This window comes from Haliotis asinina, chromosome 1, assembly GCF_037392515.1.
Source record: "Haliotis asinina isolate JCU_RB_2024 chromosome 1, JCU_Hal_asi_v2, whole genome shotgun sequence".
Taxonomy (NCBI): Eukaryota; Metazoa; Mollusca; class Gastropoda; order Lepetellida; family Haliotidae; genus Haliotis; species Haliotis asinina.
This window is the reverse complement of record NC_090280.1, coordinates 55,606,602-55,634,407: the sequence shown is the minus strand read 5'-3', so window position 1 is coordinate 55,634,407 and position 27,806 is coordinate 55,606,602. Positions and strand designations below refer to the sequence as shown.

Sequence of the window (27,806 nt, the reverse complement as noted above, 5' to 3'; positions counted from 1 at the left end):
TATCGTCTGGTTGAATAATATAGTGTTCAGTGAACCTCAACGACTTGACAGGAATACCCAAATAGGGCCCCGTGCATCTTTTGTCGTGAAGGTAAGAAAGTCAAGGAAAGGGACCGGTTAGCGAAAAGAGAAGATGTTTACATTAGCCTGGTGGCAAAATTCACGTTCTTTATCGACCAACGTTTCCAAAATTTTGTAATTGTCACATGCCGTATCATAGTAACATATACGTGAAAATTATGTTGTTAGTTTTTTCAAGGCAGTAAGTTAGCATTTGTCCTAATCATGTAACGCTTCTGAGCGGAAGTCGCTTGACGCATTCATGAACGAAAGAGCCACAGTGCTGTATGTGATAAGAGCACGCGCCAAAAATGGAAGAGTTTGTGAAAAATTTGATCAAGGAATCCGACTTGAGGTTAGTATTTCAGGACATTTAGTATTTCAGATGTACTAGCAAATGAACTGTTTCCTGAAGATATCGCACAGCGACGCAATGTCGTGACGAGTCAGGGATGACAAGCACAGGATGTCAACATCGATTCAACAGCATGGCAAACAATTCTCAGTCATATGGTGGAATGCAAATATCTCTTGATCAGTACTTCTCCGATCGATGTCTACATTTAACACAATGTAAACAACAGATACTTAAGTGTGGAATTGGAGAAGTCTTCAAATTCAATACATGTGTAGTGTATACTGTAATTATTATGCTAAAATATGAGTTTTGAGATGTCATGAAAACCTCTGCTTGTTTACCAGTATAGTTTTGTTTGTCATGAAAAGAATGACTTAAATTGTCATATGTTAAAATGTCACCTTACTGTATGAAGCCCAAATATGTCATAATTGCGAATTGCACTGCCAGATTCATCTGTACCTGTGCAACAAAAGGATTTCTTTTAATCCACATTACTGTTTTTTTAAATCTGTAATACTGTATACATCTGTTTGGATAAACAGCTTCATTGCCCCAACAATGTGACAGAAATCTGATGTTTAGTATGTTCTGGCTGGTCACAGGTTTCCAGTCAGTTCATTTTCTAGGACATTGGTAGATTATGTTACAAAATGTCTTAATGGCATGGCAACGGGCCAGTTATTGCCATTTTCTCCATGTCATTTTGGAAATATTCCATATCTAAAGCTGAATGTGCAAATCACTTGGATTTTTGTGGAACTGCAAGTAGATGTGTCTACTTTAGTCCACAGAAAATCTTTGACTCTATGTTTCTTCTAATATAATGCAACAACAGGGGCTCCAAACAGTGGAAAAAGGCCTACTCACTAGAATACTATAATAACTCATATTGATTTGTTTTCCTCTAAATGATCCAGTCTGTGATTAAATGTACCTTGGTTTTGTTTGGAGTCACGCGTCCAACAAAATCTTACACAATTAAGCAACTCTGATTCCTGAAACAGTATCGCTTGACATCCTTTAGGAGATTCACATAGTACATGCAGAGGTACAGAAAAGCTGTGTATCTGTGTATACTGCTAAAATATGTATCTGAAAACTCAGTTCCTATTTAACCTATTACATACAACTACAAATAAGCTTGAATTTATGTAAATAGTCAATAAATTTGATCTTGCCTTCATGCACACTAAAATGTAACATTTCAGATTGCGTATCAGTGAATTATCATTTGTTGTATTACAGATTAAATATAAATAGCAAACACATATATCAGCATTTAAGCTGTATTATATTTTTACAATTGATTTAAAATGGCAAAGTAACCAGTGCAAAGGGTACAGTTTGTTTAGTTACTTAAAGGAAAATTTAGACACCCGGTTGAGATGAACACATGCGAGCACATACCTGAATGACCATAAAAGTTATTTTTTGCTCTGGCATGAGCTGGCATGCACTGTATTATCATACTGCAATATGCTTAATGACAAACATTACAATAGTTCCAATAGCATGATAGACAGACTGACAAAACCAAACGCTATTTGCCTTACTATAGACAACAGTTATACTATAAGTTATCACATCGTGTCGAGGGAAATACAGGGTTTTATCAGTCCTGAGTAAGGTTGTATTCCCCGAGCTGGAGGCACATTTATCTAGCTGAATGTTTTCACTAAATCAAAACAAAACAACACGCATCGGATTGACTTGCTGCCATGTTGACACCAGCTGATCATTTGACCTCAATGCACCGCATGTTACTAAAGGCTTGTCGATGCACGCTTTTCTCACTTCTCGCGTTGTCACCGAGGCGTAGCGGGAGGATATGACTTTCGCAGCGGGAGTATAAAAGTCGTATATTCCCGCTGACGGATCGTGATGGATGTACATGGTATTTTATCAGAGTCACGTGGACCAATCAAAACTCAACATTCATACATGAGGCTAGATAAAGATTTAGGTATTATGCAAATTATTATGCACAAAAAAGAGTGCTGCTGTTATCATTGGTACATCATCATCAACTTTATTCTGTATTTTAGGCCACATGGCCCAAAGTACAATTGTACACTGAACTACAAAAGAAACGTCGTACATGTATGTACTTGAAACTGTTTTATTTACGTGGAAACATATTTATTATTTATGTTTGTTATTTAAGGTTGAAATTGAAGGAACTGTTTTGTCTTGATGAACAAGTACTCCTGAAACAAGTCTGATGACACATGGTGCCACATGATGAGGTCATGTCCTTGACATTCAGGGTTGAACTTGAAGTCAGTAGTGTGTGTGGCCACCAATTGTGTTGATAACTGCCATGCAAGGCCTGTATCAAGTGGTTGATGAAGGCCATGGGAATAGCATTCCACACTCTGAGAAAACCTGCGGTGAGTTCTGCCGCAGTTGTCGGCCTTGGTCGAAGGTCATGCAGCTTTCTCTGAATTTCATCCCATAGGTGCTCAGTTGGGTTCAGATTTAGACTTAGAGCAGGCCTGGGCAATGTGCTGATGTTGTGGTGTTGGAGGAAGTCTCTCATTGACCTGGCTGTGTGAGCACGTGCATTATCCTGTTGAAATATGTTGTTTGGATGACAGGCGAAATGTGGCACAATGTGAGGTCTTAACACCTGATCGATGTAGCAAACAGCAGTCACTCTATTTCCTCGACCTGGACCAATATTCTGGAAGACTTGGGGTCCAAGTTTGTGGTTCAGTCCAATGCCAACCAAACCATGATGCTTGGTCCTCCCCACGAGTCCCTCTCCATGTGACATGCATCAATGTACCATTCACCCCTCTTTCTCCAAACTGTAGCTCTGCCATCTGCCACGGATATCCAGGAATGACTCTCATTTGGAAAGATGACAGTCCTCCACTGCTGATGGCGCCAGTTCTGATGTTGTTGAGCCTACAGACAATGTTGAGACTGTCAGGACAGGACCCTGAGCAGGATGTCGACAGGCCAGGTTGAAAGTTCTCAGCCGACGATGAACTGTTGCTGCAGAAATGGGTCTGTTGTGGGTTCCACAGTCGTTCTAGGCGATTCTGTTGCTCTGCGGAAGCGATCCTGCAAGTGCTCCCGGTGAAGATGATGATTTTGGCATGCTGTTGTTACCCTGGGACGGCCACTGCGCTGACGATCGTTGGTGTTGTTGGTTGCATTGTAATGCTCCAGCAGTCTCTCGACTGTCTGAACACTGCAGTTGAAGTCATTGGCAATGACCCGAGAACATTGACCAGCGTGAAGACGTCAGATGGCTTGATCCCTCTGATTTCGAGTCAGACGTGGTATGGTGACAGTGATCAGGAATCAAATGACAGGATGATGGTTTGGGGTCCATATTGTACCCAGTGGACCAGGGATTTGCGTCATGCTTTTCAGAAAGTTGCGTTCGAGCGCGTTACCATGTTCACGGAAACGGTATGAGTTTGAATCCTACACAGAAATTTCTTTAGGATGATGTGTTATGAATGGTCAATGCCATATTTGTAATGTTACAATAGCCTAAACTGTTGAGTGAACCTATCAAATACCAAAATCAGGTGGGAGCAAGATGACTTTGAAAAGTGTGATGTTTCTTTTGTACTTCAGTATATTATAAGGTATCGAGTCATATTCACATGACCAAAATATTTTTAACAGATATGTAGATGTTAGACATACTACATTTACATCAGGTGTGTTGAATATTTGTTGCAATGTTAATCTAGCTTTGCAATATTTTTTGATGGACAAAGAGTATTCATTACGGAGCAGAACATATCAATCACAGATAAAGAAAATGTGGTATTCATTTTCCGCAACTTTCATATCACAGTGCAAGCAAATCGATTCTGTGTTGGATTTATCACTGACTTTCTTTTTACGATGTTGGTTAACCCTGACATCATGAAGAGATATACGAAATATACACACGATCTAAGTAATTATTATTTTTCTTTTTTCATTCACTACCTATCAATAATAAAGTTATTGATAGGTAGTGAACAAAAAAAAATGTTGTAATAATAAAGTTGCTATTGAATCTGTAGTGAATTAAAAAAAAAAAAAAAATGATAATATTGTCCTGAAAGAACCAAAGAAAATAAAAAAAAGTAAGCATTAACTTTTTTGGTCATATGTAAAATGTTCTTAGAGCTGAAACAGTCTCAGGGACTTCGTTCACTTTTGAGGGGTACACAAAGCCCACAGTCTAGACCACCAGTTGTTCGACTTTCATTTTTGTGGAAGTCGTGGTGGCCGAGCGGGTTAGATGGCTTACTTTGTGTGCTGGCAATTAGGTGCCTGACTCTGAAGGTGTGGGTTTGAATCCCGGATATAACATGTGTTACATAGTTCCTGCTTGGTTCACAATCAGTGAAGATCCATGGTAGAACTAATTTTCAGCAACCCATGGTTTTAGTGAAAAGCAGCTGAGAACATCTCAACGTCAGATTCACTTTCTTTGCATATCTTCGTATCCTCGGGTGGGCTAGCTTAGTGGTTAAAGCATTTGCTTGTGGCCTCTACGAACCAGGTTCTATTCCCCACATAGAGAAAATGTGTGAAGCCCAAGTTTGATGTTTCTCATTACGTTACTGCTGAAACGAAACGTTTCAAATCCCAGTTCTGCAGCTTGATGATCATGATCTCAACTTTAGGACTGTTGGGTAGCCTAGTTGTTCAGCTGTATGTGGAGGGCCATTCCTGGTGAGGGAGTGGTGAGCTAGGCGAGTGGTTAAAGCATTCGTTCATGTCAAAGACCAGGGGTTCGATACCCCACATGGGTACAATGTGTGAAACACAATTTTGGTGTCCTCCACTGTAATATTGTAGGAATATTGCTAAAAGTGGCATCAAACTAAATTCCCTCATTGACCACAGCTATTATGTATACGAGTGGCATTTAACTCGCTAGAGACTTGTGATATTAGTGGAATGTTTCTAGGTGGAGGGTTACACAACAAACAATGAGTTTGCTTGTTTGTTTTTTAAAGATGGGCTGAGCCACATTACAGCTCCTTGACTGCTGTCTGTAAATGATAAGCAAAAATATGGAACAGATGGTCCAGGAATCAGCATAATGATCATCGATGTGTGCAGTTGGGATATGATGACATGTCATCCAGGACAGTGAGCGTGACCACCCAAACCTGTTATTTGCTGATCACGAAAATCAGTGTATCGGTGGATTCGTCAGTCCATGTTATCATTGTTCGGTACTCGACCTAACATATTTACCTACCCAAACAGTGTCATCAGTATGTAAATATTGTCCACAAGGATGCTGAAATCAAGTCCTGATTTGGAATTAAGTTAAGTCAGATAATTAAGTGACTTCACCGGTGACCTCAGAAACAGAAGTTATATCACAGGTGACCTCAGAAATGGAATTACTGTCAAAGGTGACCTCAGAAATGGAATTAATGTCACAGGTAACCTCTGAAATGGAAGTGACAGAAGATCTCAGAAATGGAATTAATGTCACAGGTAACCTCTGAAATGGAAGTGACAGAAGATCTCAGAAATGGAATTAATGTCACAGGTAACCTCTGAAATGGAAGTGACAGAAGATCTCAGAAATGGAATTAATGTCACAGGTAACCTCTGAAATGGAAGTAACAGAAGATCTCAGAAATGGAATTACTGTCAAAGGTGACCTCAGAAATGGAATTAATGTCACAGGTAACCTCTGAAATGGAAGTGACAGAAGATCTCAGAAATGGAATTAATGTCACAGGTAACCTCTGAAATGGAAGTGACAGAAGATCTCAGAAATGGAATTAATGTCACAGGTAACCTCTGAAATGGAAGTGACAGAAGATCTCAGAAATGGAATTAATGTCACAGGTAACCTCTGAAATGGAAGTAACAGAAGATCTCAGAAATGGAATTACTGTCAAAGGTGACCTCAGAAATGGAATTAATGTCACAGGTAACCTCTGAAATGGAAGTGACAGAAGATCTCAGAAATGGAATTAATGTCACAGGTAACCTCTGAAATGGAAGTGACAGAAGATCTCAGAAATGGAATTAATGTCACAGGTAACCTCTGAAATGGAAGTAACAGAAGATCTCAGAAATGGAATTAATGTCACAGGGGACACTTAACCTCAGAAATGGAAGTTACGTCATGGGTGACATCAGAAACACAAGTGGCGTCACAGATGTCCTCAGAAATGGAAGTGCTGTCAGATGTGACCTCAGTACTAGAAGTGACGTCAGAGATGACTGCAGTACTAGAAGTGACGTCTCAGGTGACCACCGAAACAGAAGTGAGATCACAGGTGAACTGAGAAATGGAAGTGACATCGCAGGTGATGTCAGAAATGGAAGTATTATCACAAGCAACCTGAGGTACAGACGTGACATCACAGGTTGATGGTTTTGGAGTAAGTGACATCATGAATGAAATGTCACCAAATAGGTACATTTACTAAAGGGGATGTTTTTTTGTTTTAATCATATTTGTTTGTCACTGTTGCCAACTATCAGGGAGTACTTAATTGCAGGTCTCACCTGTCCTGGTAAATATTGGCATTAATGTCATGGTAGATGTAGGATATTGAAACAAATGATCAAACAATAGTTGTCAGTGTGGAGTTAAGTAAGTTGCCTTTTTAGGCACATTTGGATTAGATATGTCTGAAGTTTGTTCTTTGGTGTAATGAATAATCATGTGATAAATTTAATATTTAGTCTGTTTATATTGTGCTAAATCCACACTGACAGCATGCTCCTAGTGCAGATATGTTATTACCCTAGATAACCCAAGCTGCCTGTGAGGCGCTAGAAGGTTATAGCCACAAGACTTATCCCACCAGGTACCCATTTTCTGCTGGGTGATCAGAGGCAGTTTTGAACAAACTTGCGTTCCTAAGGTAAGACCACATGTATCATATCATGTTGTGGGAGTGAAGTCCTAGAAACTCTTAAGAGGCAAGTTGCCAAACACAGGCACCGATTCAAGGACTATGTGTCCTAAGTTGCTTAACTTATTTTGTGACCTGATCTCTATGCAAAGGACCACACACCACCAGATCAGTTCTGATATGAAAGAATCTGGGGTCCTTAACCTCTTTCTAGTAGTATTGATGAATGTGGACCAAACAGATTTACCTCAGATTCTGAACTAGGTGCCTGAACAAATTGAGAACACAGAATTATTTTGTTTAAAATGAGCATTATTTATAACGGTTATTATTTTAATTGATTAATATTTATCATTGTATTTAATACAACAATGTGAAACTAAGTGAAGTGTCTGACCCTCTGACAAATCCATCAGATTTGCCAACGATCAGACAGAAGTCCCCAACCTGCTGGCCCCAGTGTCTGACAGAATATATCACAATAACTTTGTCTGAAGTTGTTATTTGTGGCATGTGACACTTGTTCACTGTTTATAAATTTATGTTTATAATGTTTGTCATTATATAATGTTAATAATTTCAATGCCAGTTATGAGAAATGTAAAATGTGAAATGTGTGTTTAATTTTATTCTGTGGGTCCTGTGAATGTTCAGTGGGTCAGAGACTCAGACAGACATCTGAAACTTATAGGACCCAATGTCCTGTTACTTTGAAACATCATTCGTGAACACTGTAAGTGTTGTAATTTTTACATACATATGGGTTGTGAAAGTCAACTTTATGTTTTATTTCAAATATGAATTTTTAAACGTATGCTTAGATTTGGGGCAGAATATTGCTTTTTGAGAATTCCTAGATGTCTCTCTCTAAGGTTCATAAATGTAGACGTAACAACAATCATTCCAGTAACTTTTTCCTTGTTTATTTCTCAGATGCGCTAGTATGAAAAAACATTTGCTCGATAAGACTTCAGACTGGTTGTGAATGTCACAAGCTGTGATATTGTTTTATTGTTAATAGTCAACATTTTGGGAGAGTTTCATGTTTGTCTTACTTCAGCTTGCACCAAGCATATGTCGTCATCCATTGTTTGATGGCATTGGGTGACATAATGTCTGTCGCCTAGATTTATGTGAGAAAAAGGAACAGAGTACAATGGAAAATAACTGATTCCCGTCACAGTGAAAATGTAAACTCGTGTGTATGAAATTTTATGAAAAACAATTGTGAGCAGCTTTCAAATGTGTTTGTGCTTTTCTCCTGTTTTTAGAAAATCTTAATTTGTATGTTGGTCATAGGGGGACACAAACTTTTTGTTTAATTATACTGATTGACAGGATTCACACTGTGGATATGTTACTCTTTTGAAGCTGTTTAGAAAGTTCTTGTTTACTGTTTGCATTTTTATGTTTCTTGCTCATGGTATTTCAGCAATGAAATCTGTAAATGTTATGTGTAGCAAGAAGTGATATTAGTTCGGTCTAACAATTTCATATAGTTTCGCCACCTGGCTACTTTATTCAGAGGGAAAGAAATTTTATGAGTGTTTTCCACAAAAGGAAATCTTTCTAGTTATTGCAATGGAGACAAGTACCGGTAGGAGTGATTACCAATCAATAACAGGCATTCAATTCTAGGGATTAATACTGTTGCACGTCCTGCCAGCATTGCCATATTACTGTTTGGTAATCCGAGGCGGTTGTGAACAAGGGTTGTTGAAGATGGCCTTGAACTTCAAGGTGATAAGTACTGACCAACTTATGCAGGATGAGTATCATTAAGGTGAATTGTTTCCGTGTGGATTTTGGAGCTATTTCCTAAAGGTTATTTTGTTTGGGATATAAGGGTAGTGTATTATGTTTGTTTTGAATTTAATAAATCTATGAAGGTTTGTCATCCCCTGACCGCAAAGCTGTCAAAGCACTACAACTGTCATTAGTTTATGTCACAGTCTAGGAGTTATTGGATAGGATAGTCACAGCTGTTACAGTAGGTTTGTGAAACAGGGCCCTGATTGTATTAATATATTATTATGTTGAGGCGTCCGTATAGCTAGAGGTTAAAGTGTTTGCTTGTCAGGCCAATGGCCCACGTTAGATTCCTCACATGGATCTGATGTGTGGTGAAGCCCATGTCCCCTGCCGTGATATTGCTGGAATATTACTAAAAGCGGCATAAAACTAAACTCACTCACAAGTTGAAGTCAAATGGTGAAAAAATTGTTTTGTTTGTATATTGTTTAATTCCACAGTCTTGACTTCAAATTCAAGATGGCTGCAACTCCCTTGCTAGCTCTTGACATGCTTTACTCTAATCAACAGTATCCACATTTTGGTTAACAATATGCAGTCAAGTGTTGTTAATCCATTCTCAGTTTACCTGACAGTTGGCTTTATTCGTTGCTTTTGTTGGCAACAAATTGAAGAAACATAATTTAGTCTCATCTATTTAGTCCGGCATCCTTGTTAATCCGACAATTTGTTGTGCAATGGATGATGTCAGATTTACGAGATTTGATTGTATCCCAATTTGTATCATAGTACAGATACCGATATTGCAATATGTTGCAGTGTCCTGCCAAGCACATCTTTTTTCAGTACACATCTCTCCCACTGCACATGATCGGTTCTCCCAGATAAAGTGCCTGTCATATTGTAATACACGCTTAAGTGAGAAGAGATTATTGGATAAAGTCATATCAGAGTTGGATGATATGTTTCATTGTGTATCAATCACCTGGTGGCCCAGCCTTGATTGTTTATAAGCTGCTATCTTGACTTAAGATCTTTCCTATTAACAATGATGAAATCAGAAGTTCTTGTTGAAATTTGAAACGTCTGATTATCCCGTGTTGTTGATCTTGTCTACATGTGTAGAAGCTCTGGTGCTGATCCTATGGTGGTTTAAGGTATCAGCTTCTGTTTTGCAGTGTCCTGACCACTAAGGGTGTGAGGAAGGCGTATGAGAAACATACACGAAAACAGCTGTCTCATGAGGAGAAGCAGAAACTCAAAGAACTGGTCAGCTGCGTGCTGGATGAACTCTTCACTCAGGGGGACCCTGTACGGATAGAGGTAAGGGTAAATGGGGACCAGGTGGGAGTGAAGAGTGGAGAGGTGGAAGTGGTAGAGAACTGAGTGTGGTGGAGAAGATGGAGAGAAGAGGGTATTGAGGAAGAAGAGATTATGTGAGTAGAGGGTGGTGGAGGGGAGGGAAAGGAGGAGAGAAGTTTGAGGAGGAAGAGATTGAGGGAGTAGAGGGTGATGACGTGAAGGGGAAGTTTGAGGAGGAAGAGACTAAGGGAGTAGAGGTTGTGAAGAGGAGGAAGAGATTTGGGGAGCGGAAGGTGATGGAGATTGGGAGAGGCGGGGCGAATAGAGGTGGTGGAGTGGAGGAAAAGACTTGGGGAGTAGAGGATGATGGGTAGGAGGAAGAGATTGAAGGAGTGGACGGTGGTGGAGAGGAGGAAGAGAAAGGAAAGTTGGAAGAGAAATTGACTGGGGGAGTAGAGGTAGTGGAGAGGAGGAAAAGAAGGGAAAGTTGGAGGAGGAAGAGATTGGGGGAGTAGAGGTAGTGGAGAGGAGGGAGAGATATGGGGAGAGGAAGATGGTAGAGATTAGGAGAGGCTGGGAGAGTAGAGGTGGTGGAGTGGAGGAAGAGATTAGGAGAGTAGAGGGTGGTGGAGCGGAGGAAGTGATTGGGACTGTAGGGGGTGATGGAGTGGAGGAAGAGAAGGGGTAGTTAGAGGAGCAAGAGACTGGGGAGCAGAAGTGGTGGAGAGGAGGAAGCGATTTGTGGAGTAGAGGATGATGGATAGGAGGAAGTGATTGGGATATTAGAGGGCGATGAAGAGGAGTGAAAGAAGGGGAATATGGAGGAGGATTGGGTGAGTAGAGGTGATGGAAAGGAGGAGGAGATTTAGTGAGTGAAAGGTGGCGGTTAAGAAGGGGCTTGGAGAGAAGAGGTGGTGGCGTGGAGGAAGAGATTTGGAGAGCGGTGGAGAGGAGGAAGAGATTGGGGGAGTAGAGGTGGTGGAGAGGAGGAAGTGATTGGGACTGTAGAGGTGGTGGAGAGGAGGAAGTGATTGGGGGAATTTTAGAAGGAAAAGGTTGGGAGAGTTTGAGGAAGAGTGTGGGAGAGTTACTGGAAGAAATATGGGGGGATAAAGAGTAGTGGAATGATGGGAATGGAAAAGGTCTGGGCAATAGACCATAGTAGAGAGATGCAGAACGGATGAGAGAAGACATGTAGGGTGTAGAAGTGTGTGGAGTGATCTAGACCCATAACATTTTACTTCATCTCTCCTGTCACATCTGTTGTATTTTATCCTTCAGAACAAAGACAAGTCATGTGTTAAATCACCTGTTAAGAAAACAGAAGCCTGGACTCTTCCCAGAAGAAAATCAGAAACTAATGATAGTAGCAAACAGTCGGGTGCACCTGATATCCCTGAGGTTAATGCAAAATCAGAGAAAAAGAAATGCCCAAAGCCTGGTGATAATGATGTGGAATGTCGTGGTGAGGAGGACAGCAAGTCATGCAGTTTGATGTCAGTACATCAGAACAAGAATGATGAGATTGAGTCAACAATAACCAATGAAAGTGGTCAATCGAAGTCAGTTCCTTTGAAGCAAAACACACAGACATCCAAAGAAAACCCCAAAGATATTGACTTTGAAAAGGAACGAGTCATTAAAGATGAAATGAGTTTACCATCGAAACTTAAGTCAATATCACCACGTAAACAGACACAAGAATTACCTAAACGGTCACCAGCAAAGAAAATTCGTTCTGAAAATCAAAACAAATCATCACAAGTTAGAAAAGTAAATTCGCAAAAGTCTGATAAATCTACATTAGGAGTAGATTCGATTAAGAATACGAGAAGGAAATTTACACCGGTGAACAAATCACAAAAGAGGCTGAGCATAAGTGAAGTGGTAACAGCCATGATGGACTCTGATAAAGATGGAGGATCTGATGCAGTTTTGGTTTCTGAGTCCGATAGTGATGGTGGGATTATTGTGCCAAAGAAAAAACGAAAGCGGAAAGTCATTCAGTCTGAGGATGAGAATTCTGATGTTGAGAATACACATCCTAGGAAGAAGTCCGTTCCAAGGCCAGCAGTAAAGAAAGTCGTCAGTGAGGATGACATGAGTGCAGTTGATTCCGATGATGATCGCCTGCAGATCGATATCGAAGTCACTTCACCTGAAAAACGAAGACAGACCTCAAGATCATGTAAGAGAAAAAGCTATGCTCAGTCATCTGATTCTGGGAGTGAGGGAGAGTCCACCTCCAGCAGGATTGAGTCCAGCAAGATCTCTGATGCTGCATCTGAAGACAGTGGTGTCAATGTGGACTTAAACAAACACTCAGCCTTTGTTGAGGCAGATTCTCACAAGACCAAGCCATCCATAAAGACTAGGACATCACCCAGGAAGGAGAAGAAGAGGTCGATGGAGGAAGAGGTGAAGAATATAATGCATGAAGAAACTGTTCTTCAGGTGAAGAGTCTGGACTCTACAGATGAGGAGGTTGATGGAAGAAATTGTCTGAGTTTAACACCAAGTGGAAAGTATCGCAGGCGATCAGGCATTCGGAAGAATTCCCTGAATGTGTCTGAGGTTTTGGAAGATATTGAGAGGGAAAAGAAATTTTCATCTTCCAAGAAATACGAAAGAAAAATGAAAGAAATAAAGTTTTCAGATCTCTTGAATAGTGTTGATACTAATGATAGTGAGACACCAGGTTTCTCATCAGACCCTTCTTTGAAAGAAAAATCTGTGTTTTCTGTATCAGAAACGGAAAGTGATCATCTGGTTCGGAAGGACAGACGAGGTCTGTTCCAGGAATTCGAACAGAGGAATATTTCTAAGATTTTAGAAGGTGAGAGTTTTGATGTGAAAACCTGTTCAGTTGTATTGGAGCGTGTTGACGATCAGATTGGCTGGATGTGTATGAGCAGTAAGATGACGAAGAAACCCTCTTCCGAATCGGACGAAGTTGCACTCTTGTCTTTTGATGAAGTTGATGGGGAGACTTTGTCAGCTTCTCCTGTGGTTAAGAAGTTGAAAAAAACTGGCAATGGAAAATCTCATAAACGTTCCACCCAGTGTAGCCAAAAGGCCACTAAGTTAAAAAATTATGAATCGTTTGATTCTGAGGACAACATTCCTCTGAAGGCTCCCAGAGGTGTAAGTGAAAAAAAGAATGATATTCCCATATCTGAGGACACAGAGGAGCTGTCGGTTAAGAAAATATCTGTTGACAAACCATCTGTAAAGAAAAAGAAAAGGAAACGGAAATATAAACTGTCTAGTTCTGAGACTGAGAGTCCAGAAGCCAAGAAAAATGGAAAGGCGATGAAAGCTCCAGACAGTGATCACAAACCCCTTAAGCTGGTAATTAAGAGAAAAGGCAGCGGCTCGGAGAATGACACGGAAGGAGGGAGGCGGTGGACTGTGGCCAAGAAATACCACAGTGATTCCTCCGATTCTGAGTTTGAATCCGATGACGAGAAATCACTGAAGAAACTTGTAAATGGCAGTGGTGTTGAAAGTAGTTACGAAAGAGTGTTACCCATTAGAATTGGGTTAAATAATTCAGGAAGTGATGGTTTTGGTGTTCAAATTAAGGACACTCCTAAAGTAAAGCATAGGATGAGGAAAACAAAGAAATCGAAACGAAAAGAGAAACAATTTGATACGTCAGTGTCAGAAGGGGAGGTTTCCAGGAGTGGGAAAGGCAAGAAACGGGGTAAAATTGATAGTGACAGTGAATATGAAATAATCCCTGTCGCAGCAGTGTCGGACAACAGTGTTTGTGTTTCCCCACAGAAGACTGCGAGTGAGTTGGACGTCACTCCTTCCAAGTCTACAAGCTGTAGAACTTTCTCAGAAGATAGTGTGAACGAGTCTAGCTTAAGTGTTACGGAGTCAGTTAGCCCTATTAAATCAAAACGAAATCCCTCAAAAAAGGCAGGGAAAACAAAAACGTCAGATTCAGGGGATGAAATTGTTCATGTCAGTGAGGCAGAATCTGACCATGTTTCTCTGGAGGATAGTACAAGGAACTTTGACATATTAAATTTGGGAGGAAAGCATTCAAAGTCAAAGAAACAGAAAATCAAATCAAGCAATGTGTCTTCAAGGTCAAGTAGTGTGTCAAGGGGAGAGGACTCTGATAATGACGTTTATGGATTGTCAGACGTCAGCAGCATTAATCAAACACATGGTAGTGATATAAACTCTGTACAGGTTGACAGTGATGCGAGTGCTCACATCAGTACGAGAGAGAAGGATGTGTGGGGAACTGGGTTTTCCACGCCAAAACATGGATCAGCATTAGAGGTGGGTTGACAGAGCGATGTAAATTGGATAATTTAACATGAAAGAGATTGCTGCGATTTGATTGGTTCATTAATGTTCAATAAGATCCAATTTTCTGAATTTTCAGACCTTATGCTGTATATGACTTGATATACAGCGTTATGGCAATACTATTTTGTATTATTATAAAATGATATTTGCATAGCACCAATATCAGGCTCAGCTGCACGTTGTTTTACATAAATTACAGGATGTCAATCTCAGTGGCAGATCATATTTTTCAATCTCAACTCCCTTGTGATCATACAACTCTTGCAACCATTTGGTGCATAGTGTGGCTTTCCCATCTTTATGATGTACCCATTCACATGTGAGTGGGCTAGGACACCTAGTCACAGTACTTAGTCCAAGTTTACTGCACGTTGCTGTACCTGCAAGTGGGTGTTTCCACGTATTAATGTGGCCAACATCTGGTCATTTACCAGAGAATTTGTGGGTACTGTCAAGTGCGAAAGGTTGTGAACTGTACATTCGGGGATGTGACAACACTGAAGATTCTGCACACAGAGTTGACTCCAACTGTCCAAGGCTTTTACGACCTGTCCCAGCACCTTAAGCTTGCTGGAGCACTAACCTGGTGCCTCAGAATGCTCACTTCCCTTTCCCTTTAACACATAGAAATGTCATCTAAATTGACATCATGAGAACCTAGGCAGTGGATGCCAGGGATAGTGTAGGTTTACCAAAATGTGACTGCTGGAGATACTGTCATCAGTGGGACTGGCTGCCATGTTCTAGATATCACCCACCTAACTATCTGGTTTGTAACTCACATTCTGATTGGTCCCTTATTCTCAAGAGAGGAGCTCAACAGATCTAGCTTGGGAATGAAAATCAAGGGAGGTAATTTGAGATTGGGAGAACTGCAAAAAGTTTTGATATGTCTCATGATTCAATGCACTTGTTCATTAAATGTATAATAATTTACGACCTATTGGTGTAGAAACGTGAATAAAAATGGAAATTATTCTCATTCACGCCAATTCTCCAGTATTTTGGGGTTGACCAAAATAGCAGAGTCTGCACAGTGCCTCAAATACTGTGTTATTCTCACATCCACTATCCCATCTTCACTGTCTGAAATTAAGAAAATGATCTATTTCTGGGTTTTGATTCACATGCAGAAAGGGATAGAACATAAACTGATGAAAGAATAGCACTGTATCCAGATATGAGTTGTATCAAGCTTATACTGTTAGTATTAGTATCATACCATTGCTTCTTTGCGTAGTTGGACATGTGTATAAATGATTTAAAATAAAATCACCTCAGATCTGGTATAATGATGAGTTTTTGCAGTACTCACTCAATCACTCACTCACCAACATTGTTGACCACACCATGATGGTGTTGTTGACAGTGTTTGCTCATAGAGTGGAAGGTCTGTGGTTCAATGTCTGTGTCTAGGGTGAGTAATACTGAAAGGTGTTAGAAGATGGTTCCTGCCTGGTTTCAAGAGGAGAAACAAGGACTGTTCAAGTCTAATTCAGTGTGATGTAACTGACTGGACTATCTGTTTTCTGTGCCATTGCATCTCAGTGGACTGACATACTAGTCAACATGGGGGTTAGAATTGATTTTCTGCAGCCACGCTTGTCGTAACTAACAACTAACAGAATCAGGTGGTCAGATTCACTGACTTGGTTGACACATGTCATCGTCTCCCATTTGTGTAGATTGATGCTCATGGTGTTGATCACTGGATTGCCTGTTCCAACTTGATGATTGGCATACCACCGACATATAAAAGTGGAATACATGTATTGCTGTGTGTGGGATTAAACGCTGATCGAACAGTGGTCTGACACTATTAACCAGCATTAATCTGCACAAATTCAAACAGCTATACAGTGAAACCCTGGATATCCGGACATACTCATTTTTGTGTGTATCGTCTGGATATCTGAATATTCAGATGTCTGGATTTTTGTCATCTAGGCTTTGTTGTTGAAACATAAGCTAGCATACACTTCTTCGTTAAAATTACTTCCAGTATGTTGTTTGATGTTTGCCAATTACTGTTCACTCTGTGTCAGATTGGTCTACTTATCACCACCAATACCCTGCTTGTTGGTCATTAATCTGGATTAGTAGACCTTGTCTTGTGTCAAATTACTATGGATACTTGCTCTTCCTTTCAATGGTAGATCAAAGTTTCGTGCAGACAAGTAAGTCAGTTTTATTTGCAGGTTTGTTTGTAAAATTTACCATCAGGAAATGGAAAATGAATATCTGTTATAGACAGTCACTTTTATAACATAAGAAATGGAGTTTTTCTTACGAGAATTGACCAGATGGCAATATTTCTGGATATTTGGGGTTTGAGGTCTCACTGTACACATATGTGTATGCACACAGCTGTATGACGGTGGTTGTCTTCAACACAACTTTAATCCCCATTTCATCCAAGTGCCCAGGCATTTTGAAAATATTTTGTTCCTCGTTTTTGAAGTGTAATAGGGTTATATCTTGTGTTGAAATGTTTTTGTGTTATGATGTTCATAAAGGGTTTTGAACTTTATTATTCCAGTGTGACAGTGATGACAGCTCGAGTTCTGTAGTAAAGCCGCCTTCTCTGGTGAGTGCAGTTTTGTTGTTGTTTTTTGGTCAAACAATGTCAAAATATTCTTATAAAGTCTCTTCCAGCAAGTGCAGACTGTTGACGGTGTTTTTCAGAGAAAATTTTCTAAGGAACTTGTTATCATGGTTGTGAGAGCAAAATGGTTTGTTGTTTTCTGCTGAACTCAGCAATATTGCTGTTGTATTATTTACTGCAATGTAAATGATGGATTACTCAAACTTGTCTCTGAGCAGGTGATATTATTAGCAGTGATGGAACTTGACTGGTATGATGTCCCACTGTCGACCAGTGTTACGGAACCTGACCAACTGACAGCAGCCTCCTGCCACCAATATATCTTGCAGTGATCTGTTCTTACAAACCACATAACAGAGTTACCTCCCTTTACTTACTTAGTTGGCAGGTGGGCACTGATTTCCCATCATCGTAAGAGGCTTGTGGGAAACTACACTGACTTGTGTTAGCTTTTGACATTCTGAATACAATGATACTCTCTCGGGGACGTCCATCGTGTGATCAGGCATAAAAAAAATGTTGTGGTTCCAGTCACCTGGCCATCCTTTGGATAAGGGAAAGCTTTTTCAAATACTGTTGTTTTTCCCCAGAAATGACAGCCATCGGTCATTCTGATAGAGAAAGCTGGCAAGCTTGGTTGAATTAACAATTACACATCGATAAAGCTGTGAAATGTAAAAATGTAAAACCCTACTCTAAATTTTAAAGTGGTGTAGTCAGAGTCACAGCATTGTTTTTGTTTGGCTTTATCAAATTTTCAGATTAGTAATGATTCTCAATCTCTGTTCACAGCAGCAATCCTTTTGTCTAAAACCAGTGCAAATGGATAGTTCTGAATGGCAAACAATAATGGCCACACTATAACATTTGTAAATGTACAGTAAAGGCTGCAATTGTTTGTTTTTTTCCAGTTAACTTGTTAGACTTGTAGTTGAAGATGTTGCAAAATATACCTATAAAGTATTACTATTGCTGCAAATTTGACTGTGAAGTCAAAATAAGATACCTGTCTAAAAACAGGTAATCCTGTATTTAAGATACACAGTATAAACGGACATGTGAAGGTTCGGGGTAGAATAGGCCCTCCGCAACCCATGCTTGCAATAAAGATGACTCTGCTTGTCGTAAGAGATAACTAACGGGATCAGGTGGTCAGGTTCACTGACTTGGCTGGCACATGCCATCGTATCCCATTTGTGTAGATCGATGCTCATGGTGTTGATCACTGGATTTTCTGGTCCAGACTTGATTATTTACAGACCACCACCATATATCTGGAATATTGCTGAGTGCGGCATGAAACCAAACTCACTCACTCACAGTATTTCTGAATCAATGCTTTGTCATTGTTCCAGGGGTCAGTAGAGGTGAGGTCTGAAGACAGTATGTCTTCCATTGAAGCAGCCAGTGTGCATCAGTCAAATAACAAAGCAGCAGGCAAATCCAAGGTAAGAGATTATCCTCATGAGGGATGTACGTTTACACTTTGTGATAGAGACCACATGAAAAAGTATGAACAATCAAGTGTTAATTTATGAAAACAATTAGGCAGTTGCATCAGGCTGTTTGGGAGAACTGTGAATATTGCCATTAATTCTGCCCCACTGTATTTATTTTGGAGATGTTATTTGGGAGATGGCATCTCTGAACTGACTGTTTGATGTGATTGAGATACACATCCCTGATCAATACTGTTAATATTATTATGTGTCTGAAAACATACTACTAAACCATCAAAAGTTAGACTCACTAGTGTAAGTGTAAATGGAACCACTTACTTCAGTCAGCTGTTCTAAGCTAGATAAACCGATGTATTGTAAATCAAATTTGTAATGGTGAAATATCATTGTCATGCTTTCAATAAATCATGAAACTTAGTGAGAAATGGAGAATGCTTAGCAAAGCGTTACACCAAAACAAAACTGTTCACGTGCACAATATTTGCCCATGCTTTTCAGCAATTTGATGCACAATCTCATTCAGTTCATCTGCCTATGTTTTGCCATTGGTTAAAAAGAAATCAGCATGCAAAATGTGGTTCCCTTAACATTGATTATGTATTGTTTGTTCTGATTCTTGTGTCCACTTCCAGACTTGTGTGTGGTGAAACTTATGTAGGGAATTTGTCTGTAGTAGTATCCTTCCTGTTGAGACCCATGAAGACCTGGGTTAGAAGAGGCTGCTATGGGATCTGGTGGTGGCCACCCGTTTCTGTAGATTGATGCTCATGCTGTTGATCACTGGATTGTTGGGTCCTGATATGTTTATTTACATATCGCTGGAATATTGCTGAGTACAGGGCTAAATAACAAACTAACCAACCAACAACCATCTTGAAGCAAGGGTGATAACTCTTTCATGTATTACAAACCAACACTGCATGCAGGGTAAGTAGGAAGCAAGTTTGACTACAGTTTTCTCTGGATTATTTGTTCCTGCAAGGTCTTCTGACAGAGTAATTCTTGCAGGGAAAGAGTGGGAGAGGTGACTCACAGCTGACTCAGTTAAGGAAGATCTGCCGGTGTGCAGGGATCATCCTGCGGAACTCTGTGGAGCTCCTGGGTTGTGACACAGATGCTGCCAAGATCTATAAGATCAAGGAAATCCTGCGCTCAAGGGGGATGCAAGGTGAGATGGGGACCTCTCTTGATAAAATGATCTGGCAGTAGGGGTACTGTTCAGTTTTGTGCTAATCAGTAATGAGGGGACCTGTCAGGGTTGTGAGTTGATCTGACAGTATGGGGACCATTCAATGTTGTGCTGATCAATAGTGAGGGGACCTGTCAGGGTTGTGATGAACAGTAGGGAGGGGACCACGTGAAGGTTATGGTGATCAGTAAGGAGGGGACCTGTCGGGATTGTGCTTATCTGGAGTGATGGGACCTGTCAGGATTGTGCTTTTCTGTGGTGAGGACCTGTCAGGGTTGTAATTAACCATAAGGATGGGACCTCTCATGGTTGTGCTGATTAGTAGTGAGGGGACCTGTCAGGGTTGTGCTTAACTGTAGTGATTTGACCTGACAGGGTTGTGATGATCAGTAGTGAGGGGGATGAAAGGACTGCTCCGAGATGGGGGCACACAAGGGTTATGGTAATATGTTATATGGGAACCTGTCAGGGTTGTGATGATTTGTTTGGAACGAACCTGCGTTTCCTTGTACTGATGTATTGAAAAGACGTTAATAAAAACCTGATTATCATTTCTATATGCTGTCATGGCATCCCTGTAACTGTACCTGATAAGGTAAGTATTAACCATTTGTGAAGTCTATATGTGTATATTGTGTGGTTAGGGCTAACATGTTTCCCTTGGTCTCTGTTTCAGGAGCCCCAAGTATGAAGAAGGCAGAGATTCTGAAGCTGAAGAAAGAGGCAGCTGAGCTTGACACAGATAACATCATCTCAGAGTCCGGTAGGTGGCAGGCCATGATAGCAGACTAACGGAATCAGGGTGGTCGAGACTTCATGTGTGTTGGTGTATCCCAATTGCGTAAAGAGATGCTGTGAAATCAATGATGGGCTTGTCTGGGATTATTATCTGAGCATCATCATCATAGCTGAGTGTGGTGTTGAACAACAAACAAAACAGGTTTGATTCACCGTATTTTAGTGAAGACTTTGGACAATCCACCCTGTATTGTGGCGGGTATACTGCTAAAAGCCTGATCCGAAGTTTTGTGGAAGCGTACTAAACTCAGGGCTCCAGATAAGGGCCATATTGGGGTATGTACGGCTAAAGAACATGTTCGATATGGTGGGAAATAAATCAGAAAACATAGCAGATACACCCCACAGCAATGGTGTACAGTCTAAGAATAATTTAGAGACGTATTTATCTGAAAAAGTGTTGCTTTATTGTTTTTTTGATGTGTTTACATATATTACACATATGCAGTGTTCTAGTGCATATATGAAACTAAACACGAGATTACTTACACGCCATTAAATTCCATTTCAGTACTCTTAACTTTTCCCAGGACTCTTTTGTTGAAAAAATAAAGCGTATGTACTCCTCATGATGAAAAATTATCTGAAACCCTGCCAAAATAATGAATTAAATAACTGTGATAAGATTTATTTTCTCTGAACTAATATGTAAAATTTAGTGTAAACGAATATCTAAGAATTTAACTAATTTTAGGATCCCTAACAGCTGAATTTTGAACTATTTCAATGTTTAAAACTGACTGATTCCAACGAATATGGCTCCTGATTTCTTACATCTGACAGTCTTCAGTGACCAAAACAGACTGGTGAATGTTTCAATTCCATAAACACTAACAAGGTGCATTTGAGTGAACTCTCTGTACAGAGCTCACTCTCCTTCACATCAAACAACCTCTATTTCAGATAGAACAAGTATATATATGGATGACAGCTTCTTTTATACTAGGGTATGACATTTCGATAGAGGTTCTTGTATCGTTTATACAGGAAGAGAATAGGCGATATATATAAGAACAGAAGACACATTAATAAGTGGTGACAAACAATAAGGGATTGCAAGGTTAAACATAAAAGACAGTAGAAGCTTGTGATACACAGAGCATAGAATGAATACAAATTAACAGTGTGATGATAATTAAGGAAAGGTGGAGTTACGGGGAGGCACACAGCATAGATTGCACAGGTGGCTAGAGTGGGTTGTTGAGCTTATCGTAAGCAGTGAGGATGGAGTACCCTATCTTTTGATGTTGATTGCTTCAGTTATCTTGCATTGGGTAAAGTCTGATAGTTCTTTGGGAGAATGGTAAAGTTAGTCCAGTTGATTGGGGTGGGCCGCTATGTGGTCTAATATGGCTGATTTCTGGTCTGATTTGATGTCTGATGTCTGATGTTCCTTGATTCTGGTGTTGACAGGCCAGGATGTTTCACCTATATATTAGTGTCCACAATTATAGTCAGTTTTGTAGATTATGCTTTTGGGGTGGCTTTCATATTTTGTGGGTGTTTTCTTCCGCTAGCATGCAGGAGGTTGTCGATGGTGACTGAGGTAGAACAGGTGCTGTTGATGCATGCTTGTTGCTTAAGAAGCCTACTGATCTGTTGGGATGGTTTGTCGATGTGTAGTTTGGAAATCTTTATAGAAGCAGATTCAGGTCAAGGAGGCTTAGTAGTGCGTGGCAACAGAGTTACTGCAATTGTACTGTTCACTAACTGGGGTGGGTAGTTGTTATGGTTGATAAATACATCTTGCAGGTGGTTGATTTTATCATGTGCTCTATATCAGGTCGTGCGCCAAGACGGAAGGTGCAGAGTCGCTACAAGAAGCGTGGCCTGACCCCAAGCCCATCTCCACAGAAGAAGATGACTCCTTTGAAGATGAGGCTAGCTGGACTGAAAGGCATTATTGACAGTGAGGGATCAGATAGCGACTGAGCAGGAACATTGTATACCATCTTGTAACCATGGCAACTACACATGGCAGACTAACATTATCATGAATCTCCAAGGCTCTAAGACTTCATGACTCCGGGCTAGGGCTTTGGTGGAATTAGATCTCTGGATGAGATTATCTTCAATATTGAGCTGCTGGGTCTTCCTGGAGAATTGTCAGCGCTACCGATCTTCCTAACTCCTTCCATGTGACCTTGTATTTACATACACTTTACAGTTTGAGATGAAGTTGTTAATATGAATACCTTACAAGATGAAGTCGTTATTATGAATACCTTACAAGATGAAGTCGTTATTATGAGTACCTTACAACTGTTGTAGATGTTGCTGTTCTGTGATAGTGATAGAACTGTTGACAAATTGGCCTGTTCCACAATGTCATCCTACCACTAAGACTACTGAAAATTCATGTTACAGTGTGGAAGTTAGGGTCATCTTAGCGCTGAAATGGGACGTGTTCTACACCGTGATCTTAGCGCTACAACTTGTAAGTCTATGTTACAGGGTAGGATCTACAGTGTTTGGTAAAGTCCTCGGTCAAAAAGTACCTGTTAAAATGTCCTGAATTTAGCTAGGTAAAAATACCCTTTTGAAATATGTCCTGTTTTCATTCACACGTGCAACAAATGTAAATGTCTTTTGGTTTCGTTATGGTTTATTTTGTTTGAAAGAAAAAAGAAGCTTTATGTCAAAATGTAATCTGTCATTATACATGTTATATCAGTATTTGAAGTCAATCTTGTCAAGTAAATAGCTAAGTCAGTTTTACTACAAAAGGATTTTTGTAGCAGCGACTTTTTGACTGAGGATCTTTTTTCCTATAATCAGGAGTTAAGATCGTCTTAGCACTAAGATCACTTTGCTAAACATAACCCTGTTAAATGATGTCATCTTAGCACTACAACTGTTGACCGCCTACATAGTCAAATCTTTACTTTAATTCCATTACTTCTGTAGAGAGGGAAGCTAAGTCAGTTCACTCATTCTGTATTTGGATTAATCATACTGAGTTACTCACTCTGAGGTAAACTGGTCCTGTTTTAAGTGCCATACTCATAGTTGCTGGAACTCATGATCAAGGCAGTGGAAATGTTTTATTCATTTATAGACTTGAAATATAGGCCAGATGTAACTACTTGTGCACTACTGACAGTCTATCCTCCTATCCTATAAAACAGACTTACGACACTTCCAGCTTTTGTCCTACGAAACAGGCTTAAATCCCTGTCGTTTAATTTGAACAACCGTGGCAGCTCCTCTCCTTTAGAATAGACTTAGACACCTACTGTCCCACAATTCGTGGGCATACTAGACAATGTAACTTCCTAGTGAATTTCTTCTGACCCTAAGATATTGAGTGGCTCTTTTCATGAACCCGGGTTCGATTCCCCACTTGGGTGCAATGTATGAAGCCCATCTTTGGTGTCCCCTGCAGTGATATTGCTGAAATATTGCTAAAAGCCACGTAAAACCATACTCAGTCACTTACTCATTAATATGATCACTCTACTGCATAAATTGAAGCAAGATCTGTCAATACTGTGGCTCAGTCTGCAGGTACTGAGGATAGACAAGCTGGTAATTATGCTAGATGTTTGCAGGATAAGGTAATATAATGTAGGCTCGATCTGCAGGTACTGAGAATACCCAAACTGGTAATTAGGCTAGATGTTTGCAGGATAAGGAAATATATGGTAGGCTCGATCTGCAGGTACTGAGAATACCCAAACTGGTAATTAGGCTAGATGTTTGCAGGATAAGGAAATATATGGTAGGCTCGATCTGCAGGTACTGAGAATACCCAAACTGGTAATTAGGCTAGATGTAGATGTTTGCAAGATAAGTTGATATATGGCACGCTTGATGTGCAGGTACAGAGGCCAGATGAGCTGGTAGTTAGGCAAGATGTATACAAGATGAGACAATATATTGTAGGCTAGATCTTCTGCTATTGAGGCTAGATATACATGTACTATGAATGAGGGAAGACATGCTATGAATGAGACTAAATATCATACTGAGGCAATATCTTATCCTGAAATTATGGGGAATTCAAACTGAGGCTAGATCTACTGTTTGGCTAGATAGACAAATACTTAGGCTAGATAGACAAATACTTAGGCATGGCAAACACATAGTGAGGCTTTATTTGATAAGACTGAAACAAGATTTACTCATGCGTAATCACAGTGTTCCGACGAGGCTGCTGGGATTTGATTATAATGTTATCACATACATCATTGGCCACATCATGCCACATTTACATTGGTAAAATTGTTCTTTTACATACTTTTTATGTTGCCATGACAACATTAGTTTGTCTTGACAGCACACAGAAGTCAAGTAAATGTGATTGACTAGATAGTATTGTTGTGAAGTCATCTTGTTATTATATTGTACATACTTGTGTAGCCATTTTTAACATGAATATTTATACCAAAAAATAGGCAAAAAGCAAATCATGTTCTTTTGAATGTGGATGGATATATTTTTATTTTTAATTTTTTTTAACATTTCCTGAAAATGGTATGACCATGTACAGTGCTGATCCTTTAAATATTGTCTGTACCTCTGGGCTTGTGTTTTCACAAACCTGTACTGATCCATTCACATGTTTTCCACAATGCAATCTTGAATTATCTGCCCTTGATTTGCATTTGCCAACCAATCAAATGTTGAGATGAAAAAAGAAATTGTTAAGGGAAGAACTCACAATGTGCAGTTTCAATGAAATGTTCCTGTAAAGTTTTTATGATGCATATTTTTTGTGGCAGATTCTGTTATATTCAGTTGGTCTGGTCATCATGCAATGGATACTTAAAAAAACCCCTGAAACTTGCCATCTGATTGGTCTGTTTGACTGAGTACTTTTGGAAGTCAAATTGTCCAGTGTAAATCATGGGCAGGTAACCTGAGATATTGAGAATCAGATGCAGAAATCCTGGAGTCTGCTAAAATGCAAGTTCTGAGGTGTACGAGGGTGGCTTGGTCATTGTAGACTGTCCTGAATGTTTTCTTGTGTTGTCAGGCCATGTGTTTAGGATCCTGACTAATAGGTCCCAGTCCTCCATTACTTGTTGTCAAATGCTGGTCAGATCAATTCTCAGAATTTCTCCTCATGACAGTGGGTTAAGGCTTAACATTAAGATGAAATTATGTTAATTATTATCACATAAAATTCTGGATCGTCACAAGAATTGAAGGCAAGATGACAGATCATCCTTTTAAGATTCAACTTTGTAATTTTTTTTTTTTTTTTTCAAATTTGTGAACCAACTGCCCTTCCTCTTCTGTTTACTTTTGTAAGCAAATACTAATTATGGTCCATGGTAAAGGGGACACAATCTGTAAGAGAGTATGGTTCTGGATAGAGATGTCTATTTCTGGTTGTGAACTCTTGCTTAAAATACGTCCCTAGCAACCTGTGTTGGTTGTCCAGGGCAACCAAATATATCAGGTAGTCAGTCTGGTGACTGTGTGCCTGTCATCCTACCCCAAAGGTGTTTTTATGCTTGTTGCTCATGGTATCAATCACTGGTAATTAGTGCATTTATGATGCGCCCTTTTGCCTCCACAGTTGAAAGGTCATGGCACTATTTAATCATTGTACCAAGAGTAGAGATCCCATAGAGTTTTCAACTCCAGCTGCCTGATAGATGCTAGAAGGTAATAGTCACACAACCATCTGACCCTACCAGGTACCCATGTACTGCTAAGTGAATTGATGCACATTTTCAACAAATCACTTCCCTAAGGAGGCATCACATTTGCAACGTGTCATTTAGTGTGACGTGGAACCAAATCCCTGCTTATGACTTCATTGTTTACAGAATATCATGCAGCTTTAATGCTGCTGAGAGTGGTAAAAGACAACAGCAAAATAATGATGTTAAGCTGTCTAAAAAGACCCTTGAATCAGTCTTGTGCCTTTGCCTGTATAGGTCTTATGCTCAACTGGTTGTCATTGGTGGCCTAGTGATAGAGCATGAACACAGATCTGGGTTTGATTCTCAACAAGTTGAGTCTTTTGTGGTGTCTCCCTGCCATGTTGTTGCTGTATTGCTAAGAATGGCGTAAAACTAAACTCCATCACTCAATCTTTACTCATGCTCTACTTTCAAGGCAAGAACAGTGTTTGGATGTCTATCTTAAAAGCGTGTTTGGTCACCTAGTGATCAGTGTTTGGCCAAGCAGCAATGCCAGGTGGTGGACAGAACAATTACAATGTTTTAAAACCAAGTCTGGCAGTATTTAGTGAAATATGTTACAAATTTTGTCCCCAAACATTGCCTTCAGTGTGACTACGTAATAGTGATACAGGTGAGGTCACATATACAACGAAGTGATGATCAGACTTACAGGGCCATCCATAGTTCTCTTATGTGTTTCTTATAATCCCACCTTCGAGCACGAAGGTGTAACCAACAGTCTAATTTATGTTACTTTATGAAATGTTAAAATTTAGACCTGTAGTTTTTTTGCTTCAGAAATACTTTTTAGAAATACATGGGTAAAAGGAGTTCAGGCTGACTATTTTTATCATGACTGTGCAAAGGGAAGAGTATTTCTAATCTCAACAGGCACGACATACGGTGGGGTTTTCTACTTCAGGCCAGACCAGAGTTATTTCTTATTTTATGGATTTTCGACCTCAGAAAACATAAAGGCAGGCTAAAGAAAAAAATATCCAGTCAAAGGAATATTCCTTTTAAATAACATATGTATTTTACTTAAAACAATTTATGAAGCGTATATGGGTCAAAAACAAAGAGATACTGTCTAAAAAATTCAGCTAAAATACAAGAAATAAAGTTGGTCTGGCCTCTCAATGTAATGAAAATTATGGGAATGTGTGTGATGGGAAACACAGAATGGAATACCTACAGCCGTACAATCAAATGTTTAATTCTGATCTGAGATGAAAATAGAAAAAATATGGACAATGGCCATAGAGTCAGATGTTTTATTCTGATCTGAGATGAAAACAGAAAAATTATGGACAATGGCCATAGAGTCAGATGTTTTATTCTGATCTGAGATGAAAACAGAAAAAATATGGACAATGGCCATAGAGTCAGATGTTTAATTCTGATCTGAGATGAAAACAGAAAAAATATGGACAATGGCCATAGAGTCAGATGTTTAA

General features: G+C 39.8%; 1 protein-coding gene across 1 annotated transcript; it reads left to right on the top strand.

Annotated features, from left to right (window-relative positions):
• The first annotated feature begins 82 nt into the window (after positions 1–82).
• LOC137294291 (serine-rich adhesin for platelets-like) lies at positions 83–23,337 on the top strand. The gene is made up of 8 exons (XM_067825295.1): positions 83–415; positions 10,206–10,350; positions 11,611–14,628; positions 17,198–17,245; positions 18,619–18,711; positions 19,732–19,891; positions 20,589–20,675; positions 22,494–23,337. The coding sequence occupies exons 1-8, from the start codon at positions 372–374 to the stop codon at positions 22,640–22,642; spliced, it is 3,744 nt and encodes a 1,247-aa protein (XP_067681396.1). The 5' UTR covers positions 83–371; the 3' UTR covers positions 22,643–23,337.
• The last annotated feature ends 4,469 nt before the right edge of the window (positions 23,338–27,806 follow it).